Source organism: Heptranchias perlo, chromosome 19 (genome assembly GCF_035084215.1).
Source record: "Heptranchias perlo isolate sHepPer1 chromosome 19, sHepPer1.hap1, whole genome shotgun sequence".
Lineage (NCBI taxonomy): Eukaryota > Metazoa > Chordata > Chondrichthyes > Hexanchiformes > Hexanchidae > Heptranchias > Heptranchias perlo.
The window spans coordinates 28608744-28630765 of record NC_090343.1 but is presented as its reverse complement, the minus strand read 5'-3'; the positions used below and the strand labels follow the sequence as shown (position 1 = coordinate 28630765).

Genomic DNA, 22022 nt, shown 5'->3' with positions numbered 1-22022 from the left:
TGCTGAGCTTAACTTAATATTCTCTGTAAGTCAGATGCTGTTAGTTTTTTTTTAAAACAGTCTTTTATTACAGTCTAATAAGATTAGGAGATCCTTTATTGATAATAAGATGCATTTAGCCAATAAACAGTTTTACTGGAAACTCCAAATACATTTGACAAAAATGAGAACATAACTGAATGGAGTTATATTTGTGTGTGCTTTATTTAGCTATGTATCAAAGTCTATTCATCAGGTGCTTGAAATGAAACAGCAGGGTTCATTTTGTTACTTTGTAATTTGCTTTGGGTGGTTAGTTGGTAACCGCCACCAGGTATTGTGCAAAGGGGAGATATGGTTTAATGATTATCAGTAGACACATTTTAAAAATCTGAGTTTGTGAGGATACTTTACTTCTCATCCCGTCTTCCTATGCAGCTAACAAAACTGGAGCAAATAAACTTGTCTCATTTCTAATACTAAAAATATAAAGCAATCTGTCATTAGAATTGAAACTCAGGAACCGAGTTATGAAACACAGTTGTGGTCTTTTTTGGCTTTTTAATATATTAATTTTGAAAACTGTACAAATCTAGCAACACCCATTTGTTAATATGTCACGAGTCACATTGTGTACTGTGAGAATTCACTGTGAAACATCTTGGGAGTATTTACCAATGGGCCTTGAAATGGGTTATTGTTTGCCTCAAAATAACTCAAACAGAAATTTTGTGTGACATGTGAAACTTTGCATTTGAACTTTTGTAATCTCTAATGAGTGGTCAGGGCAGTTGACTTTCTTATTTATGTGTATCCGAGAGAGAACACACAAGCAGAAACAACAGAAAAAGGATTCGCTTAAAGGAGAGAAATCATGGTAGGACTTTATCATTATTCAAGTAGAGATGTTCTGGATTGACCAATCCTAAATTTAGACATATTCGATAAACAGAAGCTCTTTGGTAAGACTGAGTACCATTATAAAGATGGTTAAATAAAAAGTTATTTTACATTTTTGGTCCTCACGACGAACACCTACTCTCTGGTTTGGTGGAAGAGTCTGCTTATTCAAATCGGAAAGTAAGCAAGCTATATTTAATCTCTCTTTCAGCTAAACTTTTTGGAAGTTATAATTTGCATTAATTTTGCCCACAACATAGTTTTTTATACCTCTAGACATGCAGGAAACATAGATGGAACTGAGGGACAGACTATTATTTAACATGTGATCTAGCCTATTTATTCATCATCTAGTGCTGGCCTGGCCTCAACTAAATCATTTCTGAAGCAAATAAATGTTGTTGTTTTTAACTACACCTGATTGACTTGCATGCCTAATAGAGAGAAAGAGAGATGCACTGGTGTGTTTAAAAAGAAAAATAACTGTAGATAAGCAATATAAAATGTCTGTGTGAAACCAGTTGACTATGCAGTGTACAGTAGATGTGCCTTCCTCCCATGGTTCCATTTGAGAAAAGCACCTTAAGTACTCATACCAAAAGATTGCTCATTGGAAAATATTACCTCTTGTGTCTTTTCAGAACAGTTTGCTTTTCTTAATTTAAAAAAATTTCCATAGCCATCAGCTACTCTGCGCAGGTAGAGCAATTGTACTGACCTATTTCCAGATCCAGGGACTGCAGACAGAATAACAACAAATGGTATATTTGATATTGATAAGAGTTAGATATGTTTCTATAAATATTATATAGTTAAGGATGTCATTTAAGTCTGGCAGGTTTTCGATTCATTGGTTAAAGTATCTGTGCGGAGGGTTGAGCTTTGAACCAAAGTAGAAATTCTAAAACATTTGGATTCCAATACTTTGGATTAGTCTGACTACCTCAGACTTTCTCTTGTTCAAACTCCAGTCTGAATTTGTGGCAAATCAAGTGGTATTTGTCAGTGCTAAATATACTTAATGCAGAAATTCTGCAAATTCATTGCATGTTAAAGCTGCCCAAATATTGCAATGCTTCGGATTTAGATTGCACAATTTGGGCCCTAAAGAATTTTTTTTTACTTTTCCCTTCTGTCTCATTTATTTCTTACCCTCTCTTTTTCACTGTCTAAAACTGTTCTTACAAAGATTTTAATGTTGTACCTTTTACTTCCTGGTTTTAAGCCTGCAGAGAGTTTTGCAGCGTGTCAAAAATGCTGCAATCTAATTGGTCGAGGGGAGAGTGTGATCCTCTTGCATCTCCCAGGGTCCTAGCTTTGTTTAAACTGGTGCTGGGCTCTTCTCCGCTTCCTATTCGAGGAAGTGCCTGTAGAAAAGTTAGTGGGTTAGTATAAATCTATGGGGCGGCCAGCACTGTTGGTTCACCACTCCGAGCAATTTCTGCCCCAGTGATTCTTAGTGGAAGGGTCCCTGACAGCAGATAAGAGATTTACTCACTCAATCCTATTAAACACCATAGAAGTAAATGAGTGCCTATATAACTACAGATTACATTCTTTCTCCCATTAGTAATTATACATGGATAAAATCTTTGATAATACAGGGCCTTCGGAGATTACTTTACTGTAGCCAGAAGTACAAGACTATTCTTTGCAATAAACATTGATCCAATGAATAACCAAGATGTTCTGTGTAATTGCAGCAAATGAATGCCTGATAATTACTGCTGCTAGCTCTAATTGAAACCATACCCAGTTGCTTTTATTAATAACAGCAGATTCTATCAACAGATGCTGCCTGACCTGCAGAGTGTTTGCAGCATTTTCTGTTTTTCTTTCAGATTTCCAGCATCGGCAGTATTCTGCTTTTTAATTTTATTTAATAATTCTTCCCACAAATGAGAAAAAAACAAAGTAACACTGCCATGTTAATTTTGAGATGAAGTGAAAATGACACTCCCCCATCTTTTTCCCTAAGTACCAGCTCAGAATTGTTAAGATATTAAACCACTCAATCTGTGAGTCACCACAAATGTGGAATCATAAAGTACTGAATTTAAAATGACTAATAAAGTAACTCAAGATGTCAAAAAGAATCCCCAGAACAAACATTAATCTCTGCAAAATCAATATTGCTGGCAGTGAATAAACAGGTTTAAGAAGACCCAACTGTTTTATAAACAAGTTTCCAATATATTATGTGACTTTGTAACTTAATATTTCTTGTTATCTCAGCACAGTTTTTCTAAATTAATTGTTATGAGAATATTTATATTGTTTTGAGAACCAAAGACTTATTCGAACCTTCTCGAAGCTCCCAGAACCTTCTCGACACTTCTGTATATTGTTGCTTTCATTCTTATCAGTTATTATTGAAAACCAAACCATGTTGAAGTTTTTGTACATTGCTGCTTTTGCAGTTTTGAATTTATACTGTCCAAATTTCTAAATGTAATGTCAAGGGGCGAGTTAACTCTTTCATTCAAATATCCAAAAGGGGTACAATTAAACATTTCCTGTGTAGAATCAAAGTCCAGCAGGTTTTAAAATCACAATGTTCAAGGGTTTTAACTCCTGCCCTACACCACTGAGCACATAACCTAGGTTTGACACTCCAATGCAATACTGATTAAATGCTGTGCTGTCGTCCCTCAGATGAGATATTAAATTGAGGTCCTATCTATCCCTGGTAATATTTCAAGAGTTCAAGTAATATTTGAAGAGTAGGGTGTTGTACTAGTGTACAACATTACCCTTTCAATCAACAGCAGCAAAAAAACAGGTTAGCTAGTCACATCTCATATTGCAGTTTGTCGATCTAGCTGGCACAAAATGGCTTTCATGTTTGCCTATGTAACAGTCACTGTACTTCAAATGTAATCCATTGTATGTGAAGCCCTCTGAATAATTTCTGCTAGATGTAATGAGGCACTATTTTAATTCAAATCTTTCTTTTAATATATTACAGTTAGATCATTTCTTCTTTATTCCAAATACCTCATTTGCATTACAAAAAGTGTAAGTGATTTAGATCAGTTATAAATATCAGTACTCTGTAATACAAAATCATCCAGTCCTGTTCTTTCAGAATAACACTGCTGCTCAACCTTTGCAATGCAGTTTTTTCACATTATTTATTTACTTAAGAGTAAATCAAAGCTTTGGATCTCTAGATCTAGTATGGCTTCAGTTCATTGACATGCTTTGTGACAAATGCTCTCCATCTAGTCACAAAATATGTCTTCCTAGACCAGGCAATAATACTCGTCTCCATATAACATCACAACAGAGAGAAATTCATTCAGCAAGGAATGAGAAATGGCTCACAAAGCCTGTCAGGCAGGCACACATCTTCCGTCACCTGCAAATTGCATTTTTGTCTCTTTGCATTAATGTCATATTTTACGGAGCATAGGCTGATGGTATCTAAGCAACATTGCGTCATTTAAATAGATTAATTCTATATTTTCTAGGCTTTTTTGTTCTATGTATTGGATTCTTGGAAGCTTGAATTCTCACATAGCTCACAGCATTACAGAACGTGCAGTAAAATTACTCTTCTCCACTATTAGCATTAGCAAGACAGCATAACAGAAGCAGCATTATACATTCAGATTTAAAAACCATGACATCAGAGTGAGACACCAGATGACCCTCAGAAAAATGGATAGGACAATACAAACACTAACCACGCAATTAGAAAGATATTTTAGCTGTAATGATATGCTAATTACTCATTTTTATTCTGTGCTATATTTTCTCGATGTCATGTAGCACCTTCCATTTCTACTCACTAATTAGAAGCAGCACAGCACAGTGGTGTGTGTAATATTCCTTCATAGCTTTCAAAGAAAAAAAAGGTTGTATCACTGAAGGACGTCACATGGTAGAATAACATTGCAGCGTAAGTTAAATGGTACAATAATGAGTGGCTGCTATTGAAGGGCTTCTGCTTAAATCCACTTCCAATTTTTTGCTTGTATATTGTTATATAGTCTTGCATAAGGTATACACTTCCTGTCCACATAAGCTTACTTCCTATGTCATGATTTTTGTATCATGTTTTTATGTCAGTATTTCATAATGGCAAAACAACATTTTTATAATGAGAAAAGCCTGCCTGCCTGTTACACTGCAGTTGCAGGCCTCCCATGAGTGCTGGCACACTGGCACAAATCAACTATGGTCACCCCTTATTTTTACTTTTTTAAACCAATTTTGGGGTATTGTTTTCCCTGTTTATTGGATGTCTAAAAATGAATTTTCCATCTGATAAATGGGGCAGCCAGGACCCCCTGCCCATTTGAATGCATCACCCTATCTGCCCAGCCCATATACAGCTGCCTGATTTTGGGCCTCAGGCCATGCCCCCACCTACCCTGTTAACTTTCCCTGGTGGCATGGTGCTGACCCTTGAGCTAACCATCTTGGGCCTTTCACTGCTCCCGCATAGCAACCACCTGTTCCTTTACCCCACACCTGATCCCTGAGCCCCATGGCCCCACTCCACATTCTCTACTTACCCCTTCTTTTCCCTGAAAGGTTTCCTCCCAGTGATTTTTTTTATGGTGGGATAAGTCACTACTGAATGATTAAACAGCATGAATCCTTTATAAGCACTTAAACTCAACTAAATATTGTTAAAATCAGCAGGTCCTGTCCTCTTTATATTCAAAGGTACTAAGTCAATGATGCCTGTAAGACTTTCAACGTTAATTATGTCCACATCTGGTGATGCCAGCCCTGTCATGATTTTAATAGGATTTTTCCATTAATGTGATAGCTTATGGCACTTCAGTTCCATGCTCTGGTCACCAGATGGCCCTGCTAGCAGGTTCTGCAAAGCAATTCCTGGTTTCTCAAACTCTTCTGTCAGCCAACTTGCTAAAGGTGAATATAAGTAAGTATTAACTTCTACTGTTTGATATTCCTGTTTTGCCACAGTCATATTCCATGCCCACTGTCCAGTGTTGTCCATGGACTTTAATGGAAATAAAAATTGGAGAGATGTAAAACGGGCTGCTGATTCGCTAACACTCGTTTTACACTATTGAACAAAGTCAAAATTCACCTCCCCCTCCACGTGCAGTGGCACAAGTAATAAACTAATTATACTACACAAATGTATCGTATTAACTATTTCAGTGCCGTAACAAATTAATAGCCTCTTTTATTAGCTCAAATATTATTGGCTTTTAGTTTTTTAACTTATCTTTACAGTCAATAAATTATCTGGTGTGCCCACAGATCCAGTAATTTATTAATTCACTGGTACCTCCTTAGCTGTGATGCAGAGTTTATCAGTAAACTTTTGTAGTAAGCGAGTGGTCAGGGATATAAATAGTTTGTGTGGGTTGCATTTCTCTATTGCAGTTGTACAGTGTCAAACAAATTGAATTGGCAATTTTAAAAAATTTAGGTTCTCCAGTTTATTCTGTTAATTTTTAATCTCCATGTTGTTATAGTATGTTTTAATCTCCATGTTATCATATGTTTTAATCTCCATGTTATTGTAGTATGTTTTAATCTCCATGTTATTGTAGTATGTTTTAGTCTCCATTTTATTGTGGTATGTTTTAATCTCCATGTTATCGTATGTTTTAATCTCCATGTTATCGTATGTTTTAATCTCCATGTTGTTATCGTATGTTTTAATCTCCATGTTGTTATCGTATGTTTTAATCTCCATGTTATCGTATGTTTTAATCTCCATGTTGTTATCGTATGTTTTAATCTCCATGTTGTTATCGTATGTTTTAATCTCCATGTTGTTATCGTATGTTTTAATCTCCATGTTATTGTAGTATGTTTTATTCTCCATGTTATTGTAGTATGTTTTATTCTCCATGTTATTATGGTATGTTTTAATCTCCATGTTATTATAGTAGCAGCTTCTGCAGTCCAGTCTCTTAGGATTTACTGTCATCACATTCTTTGAGAACATCGAAATAAAACTTTTCATGACTGTACAGATCTTGGCTCTCTGTGCACAATGGAAAATTGGCTAATAAGGTAATAAATATTTTATGTTATGTTTATAGCCATTTGTGATAATGCCCTTCGCTTTTAGAAGGTTGGAATGAAGATTGTTTTGTGTTGCTATCGCCCACAGATCTCTTTTCTCTCTGCAGTGGTGGGAGTATTACCTTACAGTCATCAAAAGATCTGTATTTTGTATTACAGAACGTCTTCATTGAGATCCACCTTCTTATCCTGAAAGCACTCTTTATGTTGTCTATTAGCCTTTGTAAACTTTCTCTACACCCTTTATGATTTTCCTTTTGGCTCAGGCAATACAACGCTGTCAGATTTCTTTGCTTGCTAGTTTTGATAGATTTGTGTAAAATAGCACATTCCAAAAGGGTAAGGAAAATAATGGATTTGCAACAGACCCTGCTGAATTTGGAAAATAGAATAATATTACTACTATGGAACGGGAACATTGAAGGCCAGATTTATATCTTGTAAGATTGAATCATTAAGAGAAATGAGCAGATTTTTTTCTGAATGCTAAGTGTATCAAAAGGGAGGTGAAATCCTATTTTGAGATACAGATTCTATAATCACTATATAAAAGCAGCTCTAACAATAAATTAATGATTCAGACAAAACTCATTTTCATGCTTCACTTTGTTTTACTGGCTGTCAAAACGCACTTTATGGACTGACTTCAAAGTGTTCTTTGTCAATAGGTTTCACTGCGGTATTTTCATCATTTCCAAAGTAAAATGACACTGCCCTGTGTGGCACTAAGCCATCCAGAGGAGGAGGCCCTAGGTTCAATTCCTGATCTGTGCTGAGTTAGTTGATCTCAGTTGGACTGAGAGAGAGGAAAATAAAAATAAGCCAGGATTTTGTTGCTTATCACTGTTACATGGTCTCTGCTGGAAAATGCATGTGTGGAAATTGGAATTGGATCAAGGGCAATTGTGATGCCTTTCACAGTTGAATAGCCTGATGATATTCACTATCTTGGACTCACATGGGTGAGGTACCAAAGCGTTGCTGGTGCTCATGGGACTATAACCCAGCAAAGGTTATTGCATTTGGGAAAGGACTGGAGAAAAATTGGAAGAAAAGGGAAATAAAACACAACCGATATCTTCCTGATGTTTATCTGCAGATACCAGGAGATCAATAAGCCAAGTGAAATTCTTACCAACACCACATTTGTACTATAGGGAAAAATATGATAATTAGAATGCCAGTTTAATTCTAGGCTTCACAATTGATGAAATATTGAATTTTTTTTCACAGCACACTTATTTATTTGGTTGCAGGTAAATAATAATATGTCACATGGTGTACAGAAGTGTTATTAATATTAGTCTCTAGCTGGTAGTGTAAAAATATTTCAAAAGTAGTTATCAGAAATCTTTATTGAAATGAAAGTAGAACAGAATTTGAAACTAGGTGCTATAGCCTGGAATGAATGTGCCTTTTTGTAATTGTGCAAATTAAAACTTGACTTTTTAAAGTAAATTTTCCGATAGAAGGTTTCGAAACCACTGCACAACAAATTGAAGTGCGCCAAATTGAATTCTGATGTACAATGTGAGAATTTCATGCATTCTTATATTCAGTTTGCAAATTCACTGGCTGTCTGCCTAGAATGGTAATATTGTGTAGATGCAACAAATGTATTAGCCGGGAATTTCCTCAGGGGTTTCTCCCATTCTGCTGCCGTAACTGCAGTGAAAGTTTAGCAGAAACCCCGTTCATGTGCACAAACAGGGTTTCTACCAAAGTTACAGTGGCGGAACGAGAGAGATCACATAGAAATCCCTGGCAATAATTTACATTTTGCATTTAGTACAAGATTGTTACATTTGTCATTAAAATGATTTTCATAGCTTTATTTAGTTTGAGTGCAGTACCAGCGTAATGGAAAATTTTGGGTCACCTTGGGAATTGGACATGCACGAAAACTTTGTTCAATGCAACGAGCTACACGATTCACAAATTTTCAGGTAGTTTTGGTTTTTATTGAGAAACAAAGATGAGGGATCAAAGCCTACAGTTTACAGACTGCAATTTGCCAGTTAGCTCCAAGGGAGTATTGGGAGTAGTCAGGGAGGGAGAGAAGCCAGAGGGCACAGAGAGGAAGGAACCTTGAGAGTAGTTTGACAGTGGAGAGAGGGAGAGAGAGAGAGACCCACAGTGAGACCAAGCAAACGAGCATGAGCAACACTGCCAGAACTTTGTCCAAGTTCACATAGGATAGATGGAGAACCCAGTAGTTTCTAGTAGTACTGGGGTGGATTAGGCTAAGTGACCTTTTATCTCATATGGAAGAAGTGGGCAGAGGGCTGTCTTCTGATGGGAGTCATGGATGGAATACGATATACATGTTTTTTTTTACATAGTGATTGCTTTCTTATACTTATCTATTGGCTCATACTGTCGAATCTCTTCAAAGTGAGGATGTTGCACATTTGAAGCAGGTTACAGAAATTTTCCCTGTTTGGAAAAAGACAGATTTCTGTCCATTTATGAAGTGGAACTTTAATAGAAATATCAAGCTATTGCAGTTTAGCATTTGTAAAAGTGCTAGTTAGTTAATGAGAATTCACATCATACTATTTATAGTTTGTTTTTATTCTTGGGTGTTTTGGATTTAAATTTTAGCTATCATTGTGGGAGAGACTTCACTGCCATTGCATTCAGTTGGAGCTCAGACTTCAACTACCTCTCAAGAATCTTACTTGCTATGGTCCACGTAATTTATGCTCTTCCTCCTGTGACTACTTGCTTCTGCATAATGGTTGCAGATCTAAACCCCTTCCATCTCCCCCTTCTCAAAACCGTGACCCCTGACCCCACTTGACACAACTCCTCAGACTATCTTTTTCCTGCTGCTGTCCCAGGGGTAAGCCCCTCTTGCATTGTTGAATGCAAAAATGTTTGATGCCGACTGAAGTCTATCAATCCAAAGGCTTTTGCTACATTCTCCAACTGCCTATCTGGCATTAAAACCTGGATGAGCCAAAACTTCCTAAGGCTTAATGTCAGTAAATTTAAAGCCATCGTTTTTGGTTCCTGTCTGCGCTTACATGCCTCTGGCCTTGACCCCATCAAACTCCCCAGATTCTACCCCAAGTTAAGTTAGCAGATGCAAAATCTTGACATACTGTTCAACCTTAAGCTTCTCTTCTTCCGCTATATTCATTGCTTTACGAAGACCACTTTTCTTTCATCTCTGCAATATTGTTTGACTCTCTCCCATCTCACCACCTCTGCGGTTGAAGTCCTAGCCATGATTTCATCACTTTGAGACTTGATTCTTCTAATGCTTTTCCACTTGATCTTCCTGTCTCAATCCTCTTTGGTCCAGTAGCTCGGGAGTCTGGCTACTATTGCATGTGTTTGTATCTCAGGGGATAAGTGTGCTCAATTATCAGACCTGGTTGAAGCTTATTGAGTAGTATCTGGGTGAACATGATGGTATCTTTGCCCTCCCCTACTCTGAAGATTCAAATTGTGTTTTTTCTTCTTTATATATCCAGCTAGTCTAGTTTTTCCATAATGGCTCAGTCCTTGTGGATTCTGTACTCTGTTGTTCCAATCTGGTGACCGATCTGATTAGTGCCTCTATTCCATGTGGCCCTCTGTAGGGCACACACCAATGGTCTCCCATGGCTGCTTGTATTGTCACCATGTTGTTGTTCACCTCAGTCTCAAATCCTCAGATGTGGAGATGCCGGTGATGGACTGGGGTGGACGAATGTAAGGAGTCGTACAACACCAGGTTATAGTCCAACAGCTTTATTTTAAATCACAAGCTTTCGGAGCTTAGCTCCTTCGCCAGGTGAGTGAAGAAAGGTTTCCATAAAAGCATCGCATATATAGTCAGAGAACAATGTCTGGTGATTACAGATAATCTTTCCAACTGCCCGTTATCACCCCTCGGCAGAGAGATAATTACAGCAATCAAAAGAGTGGATGGTGTTCAGACAGGTTTAGTCTGGGACACATTACATTCAAGAATACTGAATACACACGGGGTCAGATAACAAAGACAGAGAGAGAGAGAGAATGACCCGTTGTATTAAAAGCGGATAACTTTTTTTTCCGCTGGTGGGGTTACATGTAGCGTGACATGAACCCAAGATCCCGGTTGAGGCCGTCCTCATGGGTGCGGAACTTGGCTATCAATTTCTGCTCGACGATTTTGCGTTGTCGTGTGTCTCGAAGGCCGCCTTGGAGAACGCTTACCTGAAGATCGGAGGCTGAATGTCCTTGACTGCTGAAGTGTTCCCTGACTGGGAGGGAACCCTCCTGTCTGGCGATTGTTGTGCGGTGTCCGTTCATCCGTTGTCGCAGTGTCTGCATGGTCTCGCCGATGTACCATGCTCCGGGGCATCCTTTCCTGCAATGTATGAGGTAGACAACGTTGGCCGAGTCACAGGAGTATGAGCCATGTACCTGGTGGGTGGTGGAGGACACTTCAGCAGTCGGCCTTCGAGACACTCTACAAAAGAAGAGGATAAAGTTAATGTCGCAGTAGAGGAGGAGGAGGAGGGAGTAGAGATATTGGATAGGAGAAAAATAGATAAAAAGGAGGTGCTAAATAGGTTGGCAACACTCAAAGTTAACAAATCACCAGGTCCAGATGGCCTGCATCCTAGGTTGCTGAGGGAAGCAAGGGTGGAGATAGCAGAAGCTCTGGCCACAATCTTTCAATCCTCCTTAGATATGGGAGTAGTGGCAGAGGACTGGAGGATTGCAAATGTTACACCCCCTGTTCAAAATAGGGGAGAGGGATAAAGCTGGTAACTACAGGCCAGTCAGTCTGACGTCAGTGGTGGGAAAACTACTAGAGACCCTTGTCAAGGATAAAAGGCACTAGGAGAACTCCCCTGCTCTTCATGGTGAGATTTGATGAGATCTCCTCTGGTTGTTGGAGGAAGGATTGTTTGAAATTGATATAAATAAGTGCTAATAAGTTATTAAATAAAGAAAAGTAATTCAGTAATTGCTCGAAATTAAAATGGAAATTGGGATCACTTTTCTGAAGCATTGCAAACCCCCTGTCTTCAATAAGATGTTTAAAACATATTAAATGATAATTGTAACATTTTATTCTTTTGGGGACACTGATACAAAAACTGATTTTTTTTCTCTAGGCAAAATAATGGAAGAGATGTGGGATTATAGAAATTGTAGTTACTGATGCAGCACATGATTTCATTTGATATAGAATAATTTTAAAGTGCCAACAGAAAACAAAAATAAAAAAATTACTGTAAAATTGGTTATCATTCAAATACAGATATTTTATTGTGTTGCTCAGTACATTGGCATCAAAAGTGCAATTAGGTTATGAAATTTGTAATTATATTCTGCAAAATTATTTTGCTGTTTGTCTTTTTCTAATAGAGTGCCAAGTATGGAAAATAATTATTACAAAACTCTAATCTTTGTGAATACTGTAATTGTTTCAAATTGTGTTCCCGACAGATTTACAATAATATGGACTTATTACCCAACAGTTTCAGATTTCACAGTTAAATGTCATTTTACACAGAAAACCACAATATGTATAAAGTAACATTTAGTCAAGTTTAATTCAAAAAGTTAGAGAACAAATTAATGGTGATTGTATTATATGTCTATTCTGTTTCTTTCTATTTCTCTGGTACATGTAATGTTAAATCTTTGACTTTCCTTTAATGTTTCTATTGTTCGGTTTCCCTAACTTTTCCCTAACTTTATCTAATTCTTTTTTTCCTTCCGTTATTCAGCTATCAGTTTCATATTTTACTATTTTCCCTGTCAGTGGCAGTTCAAATATAAGGATATACATGAAGAGCAGATACAACTGTGTGCATTGATGCACACAATGGGCCCAAGTTTCAAATAATTTGCAAGCCTGCCATAATTATGACATATCACTCATTTTTGGGAAACAAGATCATGAATTTTCACAAGTCTGTTCTTTTCAATGGATTAATGGCAATATTAGGCAATGGCATCTGCCTCCATGACTAATCTGTGCCCAATATATGGGACACAAATCCAGTGTGAGATCCTAAAGCCTGTGGAAATCAATGCCAGAAAGATCCTGGGGTCAAAATTGGACCTCGCTTTGCCCATTTTTCAGGTGCTAACGGGTCCACAGCCTACAACTTATAGCTTAGATCGCACGTGATTGAAATGCACCAGGCTGGCTGCTAGGGAACAGGGGATATGCCCTGAGCGCCTGATTCGTGACTCCTGTCAGGAACCAGAGGAGCGCTATAATTGGAGCCATACGTCCACCAGAGCTCTGATTGAACTGACCATCATCCTTCTCAAGCAGAGGTTCCACTGCCTCGACCATTCTGCAGTACAGCCCGGAGCGAGCTTCCAAATTCGTGGTCATCTGCTGCATGCTCCAGAACTTTGCCCTCCAAAGGAGCCAACCCTTGGAACCACCTGGGGAGGAAGTAGTGGAGGAGCCTGAAGATAATGAGGAAGATGAAGAGACGGGGTGACCAATTGTGCCAGCTACCAGAGCTGTCAGGCAGCAATTATTTGCAGAGAGGTTCATTTGAACAGTCATTCCCTGCTCCCATCTCGCCAAGGTCTCTACACCCACCACATTAATGCCCTCAAAGTGCAAACCTTCTTAAGTCTCATCTTACCATCAGTATGAAGGTAAAACCAGTAGCTCAGTAAACAGAAGACCAACAATACCAAGAAGAGTCAGTGTTCATTTCATTATTCCACAAAATGAACAATAGAAATTACAAATCATCCTTGTGCAAAACCCTGGTCCCTGACTTCCGTGCTCTTTTCCATGTTCCGGTGCTTTTACAATGTGGTTCCCCTGTGGCTGGAGCTTGGGAGATGGACAGTTGCTGAACTTCCACTGAGCGCACTTAAGATGGCCTTAGTGGGCGACCTTGAGGTCACAGAGGGTTTAGCTGTAGGCTGTTGCACCTCAGCGGCAGCTGGGATAGTCTGATCCAACTGGCTGCTTGACACCAACAAGGACACTGATTGAGATGCTGGTGAGAGAGAGAGAGGATAGCACGTGCTTCTCCCATGGTGCCACTGGAACTAGCATGGGGCTGAACCTCAGAACTGCCTGGAACAGTGCAAGAGTGAAGTGAGACTCTTGAAGCTCCTTTCAATTGTATCTCTCATGGCTTGAAATCCAGAGGAAATGGCAGCATATTGAGCTGTCAGAGCTGCCACCAGAGACTCCATGGCCTAGAAATTGGTCTATGCAGCCACCCGCCATATTGGTTAAGGGGGTTGCGATGTCTGGAGGAGCGCCTGCCGGCACATTGGAAATAGCCAAATAATTAATTCACAATGCCTTTTCAATTTCTGCGTTCCCCAACGCATCATTTGCCACATGCTGACCATGCTCAGTACTACGTGGCACAAACCAGCAGAAAGGCCTCCTCTGCCATATTTAAAGGGATATTTTACAGGAAATAGTGGCACAGCCGGCAAGTGCAGTACTCACCTACTAAACTGGATGATTCAGGAAGCAGACAGACCATTTGGAGTGATAGTTAAAAGGACACTCACATGAATTTTTTGAATCACTGGAAGCAAACTCAGCTTATTCCAGAGCTCTATACTTTGCATGAGACAACTTTTATTGGCTTTTTGGAACTATTTGCAGGCCTGTGTTGCATTCAGGGTGCCGATCTCTGTGCTGATGATTGTTGAAGTGGCAGCAGATGATGATATAGGCTAGCGAAGCTGGTTTGGCCCACCATCTTCTACAGTGAGGTCCAATTTTGCAGAGGGACCTGCAAATAGAATGAACAATGAACAGCAAGTACGGGGTAGGTTAGGGAGGCTAATGCATGTGGAGCGGCGAGACATCACCAGTTTGGCCCGATCCCTGACAGGTCTACACATCAAGGAAAGAGAAAAAGGCAGAGACCCTGCCACTTCCAACCTCCTGCCCCATGGAACTGAGGGCCTAAAGGAAGATCTCCCTCCTCCTGTTCCCATCCACCCGCAGGTATTGTGTGCCAACTTGTTCTGCAGAAAGAACGGGAGCTTATTAGTGTGTGGCTCCATCATCAGCTTGTGAATTTTCGTGAGACATGCACGGTGACTGTGACATGCAGCAAGCAGAGAACAGTATGGGGAGGTGTTACAGAGCAGGAAAGGGACAGGAGGGCGACAATTACTGGCAAATAATAAGAGTGCATTGCTTTCCCTGTGCAAGGAGGTGGCAGCCATAGACTGTGTATGCTTGCTGTGAGGGCAGCATCAGCTGCTGATGGTGCAGCTGAAACTAGAAGGAGGTTAGGCTTCGTGTCCATTGCTAATTAAAGCAGGTGAAGAGGGGAATGGCAGTCCTTGGGCTAGTGTGGGTTGGGGAAGGGAGGGAAGTGCTGTGGCAAGGTGTGATGCAGAGAAGATGACAGCACAAGAAGTAATACTTACCTTGGCCTAGTGCATCAGATCATTACATTTTTACGCCATTGCAACCATGTCCTGGGGGTGAGGCTCACTGAGTTTATTTGCCTAGAGATCTCCCTCCAGGCCTGCTATAGTGTCTGCCTCGGGGCTTTAGTCCTACAGGAGGGGGAGAGGATAGGCCTGCGTGCCCTCATTTGCTTAAACAAGATCTCTACAGCAACATCCAAAATTCTTGGTGTCCTTGCACGTGCCATAGCAGACCTTCAGTTTAACCTCCCAATGTGTAGACGAAAATGGCGTCCTCGCTTAAAAGAGACTGCAAGTTCCTTTAAGAGATTCAGCCTCTTTTCACATTGACACTGGGCCCACCTGAAACATCACCCGTTTAGACTTGTGAAAACTTGTGGGCAGCTTACCTGTCATAGGCTAATGAAGCCCGACCATCAAAATGGTTCGGGCCTCTCACACATTTCGTCAGGTATCGCTCACCAGGTGCTAATTCGGGGCCCAAAATTAATATCTCCCCGCATATCTTCTGCATAGCAATGGGCAAGGGATGTTACAGTTTAATGTGAGTTGGTTGGTTGACTGTGAGACACAGTCCATCACTGTACGTAGCTGGAATCTTTGTAACGATCACTATGGAAACTGTTTTCCCAGTAGAGACATTACACAGAGACAGACAGAAGTCTGATCATTCTGTGCAGGTCAACTACAAAGATTATATTTTATCATTCTTAAATGTTACTATTATTAATATTGTGGGTTAATTACAGGTAGGTATATTCAGTACAACAATTTATGCATTAGCAATTTGGTTGTTAATAAGCATTTTTATTGAGCCTGATAAATGTCTTTATTTCATTCTGATTTGAACAATTTGACATAAATGTTATTACAAACAGGTAGCTTTCTAAGGATCTCGTAATTAGAGCTCAGAAGTAGCTGTTAATATAATTCAAACTGTTCTAATAATAACTCTTCTGTTATTTGTCTTCTGGATCTTTCTTGAAGTAAGAGCTACATGATTAGAGTTTATTACTGGCATAATTCAGCATGTCTTCCGAAGCAAAACCCTCTCATTTATACTAATCGCAATCTAATTCACAACAGTAAATTCTTTGACCCAATCTATTTCTGAGATGGTCCCTATTAGCTTAGTATTTAGTCTAATTCTGACAGGTTTTTTTTGCTTGTGATGTTACTTTTTTGCAGTTTTTTTTAAACTGAGCTGTTGTTTTCTTTATTGTTTGCAATAAAGAGAAATCTGCATTGTAATGACTTAGTTTGCAATAACAGTAAAGTTTTTAAAGTGTGAACTGAAAATCTGCAGAACAATAACATCTGCAAGATGGGAATGAGTGTTGTAATTTAGAAACCAGAAATCAAATAAACTTAATTTTATACAAATAATATTGGAATAGTGCAATAGCTACAATGCTGGCGTGCTCGACACTTGAGTAAGAGTCTCAAGTTCAAATCCAAGTTCTAACTAACAGTCACGTTCAGGCTTTCCTTGAGAGTGGGTTTTCCAGTCTCAGCAAAAAGCTGTTGGAATATGGGCCTCTCACGATAACTGCTCTAAAGGTGAATTCACCCCCACTCCCCCCCCCCCCCCCCCCACAAGACTACTGTACCAAGCACTGAAGGAGTAGGCAAGAATCCCCTAAAAAGTTTGAAATTTATTTGTAAAATGGTGAAATCTGATTCATTTTAAGGCATATTTATAGAAAACTATAAGCAACTACTTTTTAACTTTAAAACATGTAAGTTCTTCACTCAAAATAGTAACCTGACAAAAATTGCCACTAAAAAAACATCTAGCTAGAGATAAAGAAATATGCCTCTTTTTCAGATTGTTTTCAAAACACAGCAGGTCGCCCTTTAAATGCTGACCTTTCTGTCAGTTAGAGCGTGCCTATCTCATCACTTGTTTTCTACCAACGGGCTCAGTACACAGCATATTCTTGATTAGAATCACAGGAAATTGTGCAAGCACCATTACAATAGATTTAAGTATTATCTGTTTACAGAGAGACTCCTTTAATGCCCAACCAGAAGTTCACATGCACTGAATGGGTGGGATCTCCACCTGGCTTTTTAATTTTCCGGTATCTATTCCACTCCGGCACAATCAACAATGACAACTGAAAATAAATGCTCCCTATTCTTCTCTTCTGGGTATATATTCCAGCTCTTTATTCGCTTTTTTAATTGCTTCGCAACATTGCATCGATAGCCAAAGTGCCTAATCCACATACACTAAATTAATTCTATTTATTATACCCTCACAAATCAGATTTCTTGTACTAATTTTACATTTATACCCTCACAAATCAGATTTCTTGTACTAATTTTACATTTATCATTTAATTTGCCATTTGTCTGCCTAATTGCACAATTATTCTACAAATTGTCTCTAATTTGTCAGAAAATTTAGTACACTTGCATTTGGTTTCAGTCATTTTCTGTAGATTAGAAACAAGAGAAGCCTAAATACTGACCCCCTTTGGATTACTCTCGGTCCTTCCCCCCCCCAACTCCAATTTGACATTACAGCTCTCAGAAATACTCTCTACTTATTTTCAAACATTTACCTGAGGAAGGAGGAAGCCTCCGAAAGCTTGTGAATTTAAAATAAAATTGCTGGACTATAACTTGGTGTTGTAAAATTGTTTACACTTATTTTTTAACCAAACCTTTCATTCAGTCTCATGTTTAGCCTAAATTCCAATGGCTTTTGCTTAAAAAATGCTTTCATGTGCAACGTTATCAAAAGCTTTCTGAAAATCCAGAAAGTGATGATATAGGCAGTCCCCCAATGAACTTTATTTAAAGCATTGTCAAATCAATCTAGAAGGTTTGTGAAACAGGATTGTTCCCTGCTAAATCAATACTGGCTATTTCTTTTTACATTTTGCTGTACAGTCACTCATTCAGCCTTGGAATAGTTTCCATTATTTTACTGTTATTGATTAAAGCAGATGGAACTATAATAGCCCAGGCAAGATTTATTATCCTTTTTAAATATAGGTACTTTACTGCTTGCTTCCAGTCCTGTGGAACTTCACCAGTATCCAACAATTTCTTCATGATAGTAACTAGTGCCCCAGAAATTTCCTCCCTAGTCTCCTTGAGGGGTCTTGAGATATTTGCTATTTGGCCCTTTTACTTACCAAGTAAAAGGGCCAACTGACTTAAACATCCTTCAAGAAAGTAGATGTGCTTAAAAAAAAGGATAGCAAGTTAGTATTATCCTCTTCAGTGAATATTTGTAGAGAATATTCATTAAATATTTTGGCTACTTATCTTCTTCAATTTCACTGCCAGAAAGCTTTCAGAATTCTAACCTCTTTAACTTCCCTTTTACTATTCTGATATTGGTAGTGTTTTAGTATTGTGCTTAACATCTTTTGCTGGTCTCGTCCTTAGGGGCGATTCTGTATCTCATTCTTCTAATGTATTTTAGTAAATTCCTATATCTGATTGTCATCCCCATACCTTTTTATGAAGTAGTCATATAGTTTATATTTATTTCTTATACCCATTTTAATTTGCTATATTCATCCATTTAGAGGACTGCTTATTTAGCTGGCATATTTTCTTGGTTATATACTTATTTTGCACTCTCAATATTTTAGTTTTTAAAAGTTCCATATTTCATCCACTGTGATAACTTTTAGTAATTCTTTCCATTTTATTGTTTCTATTCACCGTTCATACTTTGGAATTTGCCTTTCTAAAATTATGGCCGAAGTGGAATGGTGGATGTACCTAATGAGGCCGACGGCAGGACCATGGGAAATTTTTCTTCTGGCCTCCTTTGTTTATTGCTGGTGAGCTGCAAACGCCTTAGAGGGAGCTCTCTGGTCACAGGCAGCACCAAGATCAACCTGCTCGGACACCGGACGAGGTTGCAATTAGTGTTTGGCCGGGGTGGGGGGGGGGGTAATTGAGAGGGGCGGGCAAGCAGCATCGTACGAATTTTATGTGGAGCCAGGAAATGCACTCCTGCTCCTCCCAGCTCTACATTAAGGTAAGAAAAAGAATTAAAACTTACCCTTACAGAGGCAGCCTTCAACAGTCCTTTTAAAAACCGCTGGCTTGGCTGCTAAGCGCCCGAGAAGACTGACCACGGCACATGCTGTGGTGAGTCACAAACAAATTTTGAAAAGGGGGCTTGAATCAGACGTTATATGCAAAGGGCCTGATGTTTGTTTCAGACGCGACCCTGGATGCCTATGCAGTAGCCTTTACCAATATGGCAGGTGGCACACTTCCAGCGCAGAATGAGTGCACACACGCTGCCCGCCATATTGGATGCCTGGGCACCTGTTTTACAGCTGTAAATCAGGCATGGCGCCATCGAATTTCTAGGCCCATATGTTTTCACTCTAGTACTTACTGGTGATGATTCACATAATCATAAATTTAATCATACTTGGCTCCTAATCCACTTTTCACTACTTCACTATTATTCTATTATGGACATTATCCTGATTACTTGTCAGGATCTTCTCCTGCTCATAAATTCAGTGAAAAAATGAATGAATACAAACAAGAAACCCAATGTTGTACTCATGCCTCCTTTTCACTTTCAACTCCACCCTCTCCTACAGGAACAAATGGGAGTTACCCCTAGTAGGATGCTAGATGAAAGACTTTGTTCAGCAGAATTAAAATAAACATGTCAATATGAATTAAATTAAATGTCCCACTATGGCCAAACCTACATGTTTGCAAAACTAAACTGTTAAATGATTATCTCACAGTGATCTCTTTATATCTGGCAAACTTTGAAAGATTATGATCAAGCACTAAGAATGCACCAAAATGTTTTCTGAAGTTAACATTAAATTAGAACTGTTCATTCCAAACCAACAAACGTCAAATATGTTGGTCTGGGATTTTAGGACTGTACCTATTTTTCCTCTTTGTGACAGATGGTTCTGAACCAATGCACAATGATTATTTTTCTGTTGTGGTACTGCTTTTGTGTGAACATTTGAGCTCCATTCCTCCTCCTTTGTAAACTCTGTATAATTTATACATGGAATATAAATTCCGGACATGCAACAAAAATAGTCACTGAATGAATTTTGTGCAAAGCGAGATGAATCATCAGCACACTGGTCAGCCTACCCCCCTCAGTTCTCATTGTTATGTTGCTTGGACAATCATATCATATATAAGAAAATATAGCCAACTTCACTTAGATTTCAATTGTCAGATTGCTTTGGGGTCTCATTTCCATGCCAAAATGTTAATGGTATATCAAGAGTCTCGAGAGCACCAGTTACTGTACTCAGCAGGTTACTCATATTAAAAATTATATGATGATTTAAAATGTAAAAACAAATCAAGTTGAGAGATTTAAAGAAAAAATTCCTACCCCTGAAGATATTGCTTCTTTGCCACGGTACAGTTGCACAAATCCCACTCACCCTTCAATACCTTAACCAAGTGGCCTAGACTATACGGCATTGATACTGGATAAATTGCATTTGACCCAAGACCCCATCCAGCTAGCTCAATGCCGGGAGCGTCACATCATAAAACTGGCATTAAAAGTATGGGGTCTTTTGAACATTGAACATTGCATTCCGTTCAGGTCACTGAAGCCCAAAGAGAACATCCAGGCCCTGGAAGCGGAGCAGAGAAGGGCCATGAGGCTGATTCCTAGGGAGAGATTTTGATGCCTCCAGGTCGGTGGAAACGGGATGGTACTGCCCTGAAAATGGCAGGAAATTGCAGCATCTGCAGCAGCTTAAAGGGCCAGGCCACATCCCCAACATTCACCATGGTGCAACCTCCGGTAATCTTTTTCTTTATTGGGTATTTAAGAAAATACATTTTATGAAACTATTATAGATATTCACATATATTATATGAAACCATTGTGTGATCACAGGTACATTCACATATATATATATATATATATATATATATATAAATATATTAGCCTCTCCTAGTCTAACAGAATTTCAGCACTAAGGGGTTTTGTATCAATCATCTCTTTCTCCATTAAAATGTCATTTGTGATGATTTAAATTTTATTTTGCATTTCTCATTACCTAGCAATGCTGGATGCCTGCATAATTTAAGTTCAGTATTACTGATGGGAAATACAACATATGATATCAACATGTCATGACTGTCTCATCTAAGTGTACTTGTCCCTATCTGGGTGGGCCTTTCAACATTAAGCAAAAGTCATGCTGGAAAAGATGGTGAAAAATTTGGGTGGGGATCTAGCTCTATAATTCCCAACCCAATTTTCCACTGCAGCCTGACTCGGTACCACCTAAAAATGGGCAAAGAAACAAGAGGAAAATCACACCTTCACTACCTAGGTTCGCATTTGAGTGAGGTGTGCATGGAATCTTGCTCCACCTGAGTCACTGCCTTCAAGTGAGGGGAAAAAATTGAAAATAAAAATACACCACAACAATCACGATTCTGTTCTTCTGTACACGTGTCGACATTCAGTAGGAAGCACTGTTGCACAGCTGGGATTGGCAGGGACAGCTCTGAAGATAGCATTGTGTAACCTGGAGTTAAGAAACCTATGGGAAACCTTGGAGATAATTTAATGCTCCGCAGCATTGCACTTACCAACATGGAAAGTGAACAGAAATCATCAATCCAGTAAGTATGAGAGTAATGAAAATGTCCTGTACCACAGCAAACAGCTGCACTTCTGATTAGATAAAACCATTGCTGAATGAGGCATTATTTGTGGTGCTACTCTGGCATCTGAACATTCA

The 22022-nt window shown here is 38.9% G+C and overlaps 1 protein-coding gene across 1 annotated transcript; it reads right to left on the bottom strand.

The window, feature by feature from the left end:
- Window positions 1-6316: 6316 nt before the first annotated feature.
- Window positions 6317-6823, bottom strand: LOC137335345 (homeobox protein 3-like). The gene has a single exon (XM_068000679.1). The coding sequence runs from the start codon at window positions 6821-6823 to the stop codon at window positions 6317-6319; it is 507 nt and encodes a 168-aa protein (XP_067856780.1).
- Window positions 6824-22022: the final 15199 nt, after the last annotated feature.